This window comes from Camelus dromedarius, chromosome 17 (genome assembly GCF_036321535.1).
Source record: "Camelus dromedarius isolate mCamDro1 chromosome 17, mCamDro1.pat, whole genome shotgun sequence".
Classification (NCBI taxonomy): Eukaryota; Metazoa; Chordata; class Mammalia; order Artiodactyla; family Camelidae; genus Camelus; species Camelus dromedarius.
The window spans coordinates 1,429,677-1,437,084 of record NC_087452.1 but is presented as its reverse complement, the minus strand read 5'-3'; the positions used below and the strand labels follow the sequence as shown (position 1 = coordinate 1,437,084).

General features: G+C 64.8%; 1 protein-coding gene across 2 annotated transcripts in view; it reads right to left on the bottom strand.

Annotated features, from left to right (window-relative positions):
* Positions 1-1,090: 1,090 nt before the first annotated feature.
* EEFSEC (eukaryotic elongation factor, selenocysteine-tRNA specific) overlaps positions 1,091-7,408 on the bottom strand; it is a 146,527-nt gene continuing 140,209 nt past the window's right edge. For both annotated transcript variants that reach the window (XM_031469790.2, XM_064496163.1), the window contains exon 7: positions 1,091-1,503. In XM_031469790.2, coding sequence (XP_031325650.2) covers positions 1,313-1,503 — 191 coding nt within the window. In that variant the 3' untranslated portion in view covers positions 1,091-1,312. The remainder of the gene's footprint in view (positions 1,504-7,408) is intronic.

Here is a 7,408-nt window from a genome sequence, read left to right as displayed (position 1 = left end):
CCAGCTCTGCCGTCTCCCCCACCAAAGGGCTGAGCAGCCACAGGAGGTGGCCAGCCCGGGGCCTGGCTCCAGCAGCGCTCACGAAGGCCCTTCCTGCTCCCCCAGGAGTGGACTGGGCTGGGAGCTGCGGGGCATCTGCCTGAAGCCACCCCACACCCCTTACCACTGTGCATGCTCTGCTCCCAGCTCAGGGGGACGTGGGGGCCAGTCCTGGACCCTCCCTGCCGCCCTGCCCTCAGTGGTCACCCCTGACTGCTGCCTGGCGGGACGCCCGGGTCCCTGGGAGGGCCATGGGGTGGCCGGCCAGCTCCGCCCCAGCACCCTGCGCGGGGGGTTTGCAGGGCTGCCTGCTGCCACGCACAGGCCCGGCGTTTCCACGGCGCCTTCCCTCTCCTGGGCCCTCAGCTCCAGGGCTTACCAAGCCCCAGTCATCTGATCATGACCTGCCCCTGTTCATATTTTTAATGCCATTTTTTCAAATTAAAGCATAATGCACCGATTACCAGGGTAAAAGGGAGGCCAAATAAAGGGACCCTGGCACATCTGTTCATCCTGCAGACTTTGTTTGCGGCCTTTAAAAGCTTTGATGCTCCTCTATCAGTCAGCTCTGCCACTTCATCTTTCCTGAGTGTGGACAGCTCGGCCGCAGGGCAGGGTGCCTGCAGGTGCCGGGGCAGAGGAGCTAGGTGGGGCTCCCTGGGTTTTGGAGGGGGCTGGCTGCGGTGGGCTCTGCACAGGGCCTGGGGTGGCTGGTGCCAGGAAGCAGGAGCACCCCTTCCAGCCTGCTTTCTGCCCCGGAGCCCAGGCCTGGTGCCTGCTGCTCCCCGACACCCCATAGGTGCCCTCAGACCCTCAGACTCAGCTGCCCAAGACCCCCCTCCCCCACCGGCCTCTCAAGGCCCAGGAGATCCCAGGGGCCACCAGCCTGGCCTAAGGGCCTGACACGTTGAACCCCCTCAGCTCACTGGGCCCCGAGGTTGGGTCCCTCCTCCAGTCCCACTCTCAGCACTCCTCTGTCGTTCCCCTCGGAGCAGATCTGGGGAGGGACGGGGCAGGGCGACCATCAGTGAAATCGTAGAGACAAGCAGAGTGAGCAGGCACCATGGCACATTTATTTGCACCTGGCTAGTGCTGGGCCACCAGCCAGGCAGCCGGGGAGCCACTAGCCAGCAGCTGTCTGGCCGAAGTCCATCCGACACGGGTGCTGTCCCCTGGCGGGAGGGCGCAGGGGTGGAGGCACGTCTGGTCGGGGGTTTGGCTCTGTGGCCCAGTCAGGCCTGGGTGAGATGCCCCGGGGACGACCAGTGGGCACTCAGGGAGACTGGACCATGCGCTTGTGGGTGTCGAAGACGTAGCGCTTGAAGGACAGGCTGAGAGCCACGGGCTGCGCAGGCTCCGGCCGCTCGGGGCCGTCCTCCTGCCTGGCTGCCTCCCCGCGGCCGGTGCGGCCCCGCTTCTTGAGGGCAGGTGTCAGGATCTTCTTGGACTCGGGGCTGAGGCCGCCTGCAACACACAGAGAAGGGCCAGTCACTCTGCCACTCCCTGGCCTGCCCACGTGCCACCCAGACAGGCACCCACGCTGGCCCAGCTCCAGCCCTGCCCCGCTCAGCAACACCCCCACACCCTCCTTGGCCTGGCCTGGACCCCAGGGTCGTCCTGGGCTCGCCCCTTTCTGTCCCCTCCCCCGTCTCCCTCCCGGAGGCCTGCAGTCCAGCCCTCCCCCCAGTGTTGGGCCACGTCACCAGACCTGGGTCTCCTGGCCCTGGGCCTGCCCCTCCACCTTGCGCTCAGGCCCCTGTGGGGATCAATCCCGGGCTTGGTGGTCACGGCCTTTCCTGATCGAAACGGTCCTGCTGCTCCCAGCGCACTTACGCCACCTCTCACTCCAAAACTGGGCATTAGAGGCCCCTAGGCTAAGGGTCCCCCAGCCGCCCCTGGAGACGCGCTCCGCCTGCTGGGTGCCCGGGAGGTGGCTTCTGCAGACGGCACCAGGGCCCTGCCAGCGCGGCCCCAGTGGGTCAGAGCACGGAGGAGGGAGTGGGGGGTGCTCCCACCCTCTGTGGATGGAGCGCCTGTTGCAGGACCTCCTCCCTGGGCTCTGGCAGACGCTGCCTTCCCAGCCCCAGGCAGCCCCACTGCTTACTGGTTCCTCAATACGGATCCTCGGCCGAACGACAGAGCAGAAAGCTGTGTCCTGCTGACGCCCTAACGCCCGCCTGACCCTTCCAGCCCCTTCACCCACGGCCGTCGTGCTTTCCCTGCAGCCTGGAGGATCACGTGACCATTCGTGGGCTCCCCGTCACACTCATGAGCCTCTGCACATGCTGTTCCCTCTGCCTGGAACACCCATCCCTCCTCAAACAGCACGCCGCTGGGCCCCCTTCTCTGGGGCTGGACTTTGCGAGGACTCTGCGTGGAGGGAGCACGGGGCCCGGCCCCAGACCGGCTCTGCACGAGCAGACGCCCAGAACAAGCCGCTCTGTCTCCGTGAGCCCCCAGCCCCCTGGGGCTCCCGACGGCAGCGAGCTGGCCGGGCTGTGGGGAGGGCAAGCTGAGGGGCCCCGGGAGCCTGGCACGGGGCAGGGAGGCCCAGAGGGCGGCAGCTCCTGGACTTCACGCCCTCTTGCCAAACGCGGGTCCTGGCAGGCTGCTGTCTCCAGAGAGGACATGCGCTTCTACCACACATAGGGGCGCTCCGTCGGCCAGGGGACCTAGCGGCCAGGTGCCCAGAGCTGGTGGGAAGCTGGGGTGGGCCCGAGGCAGAGGGTGTCTGTGGACCCCTGGGCAGTGTCCTCCCTTGCCCCAGCCTTGCTGGCGCTGGCTTTCTCCTGAGAAGAGAAGCCAGGCGGAAGCTCAGGGGTGGCGCTCCAGTGCGGGGAGGACCTGCTGTCCCGTCTCACCGGGCACTCGCATGTTTGTGGAGAATGGAGCCCTGAGGAGGGCAGTGCCTCACGCGAGGGCCCACGGTCAGCCAGGAAGAGTCAGGATTTGAACTCTGGGACCCACCGGAAGCAGACTCCTGAAAGCGGTTGGGTAGGGGCACCAGGCTGTGAGCACAGCTCCCGGACGTGTCACAAGGTGACCAGGAGGCTGGTTCTAGGGATGCCTTGCCCACGGCATGAGGGGCTCAGTCCCCCTCTCCACTGGTGGATGAGACCCCCGGTCACTTCAAAGTCACCACCTGGGGTGGTGGGGACATGTAGCTGATGTCCTTGGGGCTCCCGGACACTGTGGCCAAGGAGATCCTTGCCAAAGGGAGCCGCCCTCCTGCCCGGTGGCCTGGTGTCAAATCACAGGCCCCACACCCGGCTGGTCTTTGGGCCTCTGGGATGTGGCGTGGGGCGTGGGAATGGCCCAGGGCCAGGCCTCCAGCGAGTGCCAGGCCTGCAGGTATCTGACTCCCTAAATCGGAGCCCAGCCTTCCTTCTGCAGAGACAGTGGCTGGCACCAGACCCTGACAAATGGCAGGGGGGCAGCCTGTCTCCCTCCGGTGCCAGGAGGTCTGATGGCAGGAGAGGCACAGGGCTCCCTGGCGTCCGCGCCCTGCTGGGGAGACAGGCGTGGCCCAATCAGCGGCCCATCTCGCCCGTGAAGGCTCTTGTTACATGCGGTGTGTACCTCGCGCCGCCCGGAGCGGGCAGAGCCGGAAAACCTATCTGGCGCTGGTGGAGATGTGGCCATTTGATTGCTGTTTGGAGAGAGCCAGCCTCGACTCCCTCCGCTCCACTTGGGGTGGCCGGGACACAGCGCCAGGAAGCCGACCAGCAGGGGCCTGTCGCTGGGGCTGCCGGGCGGTTTGGATTCGTGGCAACACCGCTGGGAGCTGCTTTGTATCTCAGCGGACTTTCCCCTCAGCCTAGTGGAGGCGAGTGGAGGGAAGAGAGGGCAGGTCGGGGTGCCTGTTGCCTGAGAACATTCACGGGATGCTCCAGGCCTGGGAGACGATGGTGGGCCCCCCACCCCCACCGGGAGTTTACAGTCTGGGAAGGGCAGACAGAATACAAGGCAACAAGACAGGCAGACAGCCACCAGGCGACCAAGGAAACAGCCGAGCTGGCTTCTCCAGGAAGAATGTGGGAACTGGGGCTGGAGAGGAGGGGCCGGCCACACGTAGACGCTAGGCGAGAGTCTGCGTGCCTGGTCCTGGGTGGTGGTGACAGTGATGCCCAAGGACTGTGGCGTTCTGCCAGGGGCTGCCGGGCCAGGGCTACAGGGTGACCAGTTACTGCACCCACGAGGCGCCCCACGTGCTGGGAGGCTCTCAGGGACCTGCGGGAGCTGCACACAACCTGGGGGGCAGAGGGGCGGGGACAGTGCCAGTCGTCCATCTGCCTGTGTCCATGATGAGTGGCTCTCGAGCACTTCCTGTGGGCCCTGGGGATGCAGAGGCCAGCAGGACAGCCCGCTCTCATGAACTGCTGCCCCCTTGCAGGGACCTTCCTCTGCAGTGCCCTGGCCGGCTGTGCGGGCTGGCAGCACTGTGTGGCCCCATCCTGGAAGGCCCCTGGCAACACCTGGGGTGACGGGGAGCACAGGGGAGCTCCTGGCCGCTGACTCTGTGGCCCCCCTCCCACTCGACCTGGCATGAGGTGTTTCCGTCCGCCCGCCCCTCCAGCGCACTAGGCGCACCCCTACGCCGGGGCCGCCGCCTTGCTGTCCCTCAGCTGAAGACTCGCCCCAGGGCTCCAGGGGCTTCCAGGTTCACCTCCTCCGAGTCACTGTGCAGCGTCACCTCTGCAGGCCTTCCTGACCCTCCCCTGCTGCCCTGACCTCCTCCCTCCCCAGCTATTTTTTTCCAACGGCTGTTTTCACCTTCTACCAGCAGGCTCCACCACTGCTGTAAGCACAGGGCACCCAGGCTGGGGCCCAGAGCAGGCAGCAGGGAGAAGAGGAGGAGGGCCGTGGGGGGTGGGCAGGGAAGCAGTGGGCCGCGACCTGGGCCAGGCCCATCTCCACCACCTGGTGAAGGCTCTCAGAGCTGGTGTGGGCCAGGAAGCTCACCGCCACGTCCAGGCCACGGGCATCGCTTCTGCAGCCTCTGACTGCGGGCGAGGGAGCCTTGCGCCCTGTCGCACCTGCACGGCCACGGTTTCTGACACCACTGCTGCCCTGACTGCACAGGAGCCTCTGTGGTGCTGGCCTCCTCCCCAGTTACGCCCCTAGCGGCAGAGTGGCCGTCCCAGCTCAGTTCCACCAACAGGAGAGTCTCTCTCTTACTTGGCATCCGAGGCCTTGTGTCATCCAGTCACCAGCCTCTGGTGCCTCCTCTCCCCATCCGCCCTGTGCTCAGGAGACAGCAGGCACTTCCTTTATCTGCCCTCTCGCTAACTCCTGCTCGGCCACGGTCTCCATCAGAAGGCTCCCTCTGCCGCCCGCGCCAAGCAGGATCCCACCTGGACCCCCCCGCTGCCGAGCAGGAGTTCTGCTTTGTGTCTATTCCCCAGTGGCCTTGGGTAGGGGGACACCTCTGCAGTGCAGGGTGTGGCCCGCGGCTCAGGGAGGGTTTGCCGGTGAAACACAGGGAATGGGCGGGGTCTCGCCGGGTGCCGGGAAGCAGAGGGAAGGGAGATGCTCTGGTGGGGCTCGTGCCTCCCAGGCTGGGAAACACCTCTAACACCAGTGGCTCAGGCCCCCGGCCCATGTGACCTGGAGCCTGGCAGGGTAGGCATGGGGGTTCAAGGAGCTGCACATTTGAAGTTCACCCTGTGCTCATTATCCCATGGGCTCAGCAGACGTCCCTGCTCCTTCTCCCTAAACCTTGGGATTCCTGGAGCCCCGATGCCCCGCTCCACTCCCCATGAGCCCAGACCCGGGGATGCAGTGGAGGGGGGCTGGCGTGACCCTGGGGGTGACTCTGCTACCCGTGGCTTCCCTTCAGGACACTCTCCCAGGGCCGGGCTGGCCTTTCTCACCGCGCACCAGCTCCACACAAAGGCACAATGGCTGGAGGCTGCTGGGTCCTGGCTCGGGCTCGGGGTCATCAGGGAAGAATGCAGCAGCAATGTTTTTCACAAGCCCCGGCCGAGGGTGCCGCCCTGACATGCCATCAAAGCCAGCAAATGGCCTCCGACTGCTGGGACACTGTTCATGCTGGCGCTGTGCTGGGAGAGGGCCCCCCACGCTGGGAGGCGGCCTGCAATCTCCAGTGAGAGCTGAGCCTTTGCAAGCATCTTGGGGTCACTGGGCCCTCGGTGGCCCCTCAGGGCTGTGCCAGCTCCAGCCATCCCAGCACCCCCTCCCAGAGCAAGCCGCTTTGGAGAGAGCACGGCAGGGAGAAAGCAGGGTGACGGGCAGGGCCCTTTGGGGGCTTGGCCTCCTGGTGATGATGGGAGGCCGGGGGTCAGTGGGACAGAGCTGGCAGCTGGGCTGGGCTGCCGTACAGGGTTGGGGGGATGCTGGATGGCCATGGAGGCTCTTGAGTTCAGCCAGACCCCAACTCTGGACTGGACGCCTGCCTGGGAGCAGCAGGGGGCGGGGGCAAGGGGGCAGAAACGGGAGGGAGCCTTGGGCAGGACAGGCCCAGCGTGCCCGACGGCTGCCGCCACCACCCACAGTCCCCACCGAGGTGCAGCAGGCCAGGTGGCCTGGGCTCACGGTGTTACGGAGAGCCGGGCTCGGGACAGGAGCTGATGTGAGGGCTGCTGGGGCAGCCCGGGGCCCCCGTCGGCTCCCCTCCTGCTGGGCACCCTGAACATGCCTTGTGGGGTGAGGGTGACTTTGGAACCCTTGCCACTGCTTTGCAGGCCTGGTTTTTCGTGTTCATCCTTGGGAGCCATGAATGTGGCTAGGGGTGGACGGCTGCCTGGCTTTCCTTCCATCTCTTCCTGCTACGGATCCCATAAATAAACAAAGATGCAATTTGCTTTAAAAAGATAAGGTGATTAAGTTTTTATCAGAAGTGTGCTCCGCTGTCCGTGCAACAAAGGGAATTAGAGGAGGCGGGCACAGACGGGCTCTTCCTGGGAGCCCGGCTCTGTCTGAGGCTCTCAGCGCACAGGGACGGGCTCCACGCAGCCCCTTTGATGGGCGGAGGCGAGGCAACGGGCGCCTGCACCCCCATTTTGATGTCTTAATGTTGCCTAATTCCTCCTTTAATTTATATTAAGCTTCTTAGCAGCAGTGATGAATTCTTCAAAAACAAAAAAGGACCCTTTGCAAAAATCTTTCCCACACTGTGTAAATTGAAATTACAATGCAGTCAAGGCTTTGGAGACTGGGGGTGCCTGGCGAGGGAAAACCAGTGCGTTGTATAGAAGGAAGGACTTTGTTTTAAGGCAAAAAACAAAACCGTTCTGAAATAGGAAATGACTTGGTCTCGAGAATCAGACAGAGGCTTAGCTACAGAGGGGCAATCAGGGCAGCGGGGTCTGCTGTCACCTGGGGCTGGTGGGGGTTCTGAACTCCCCAA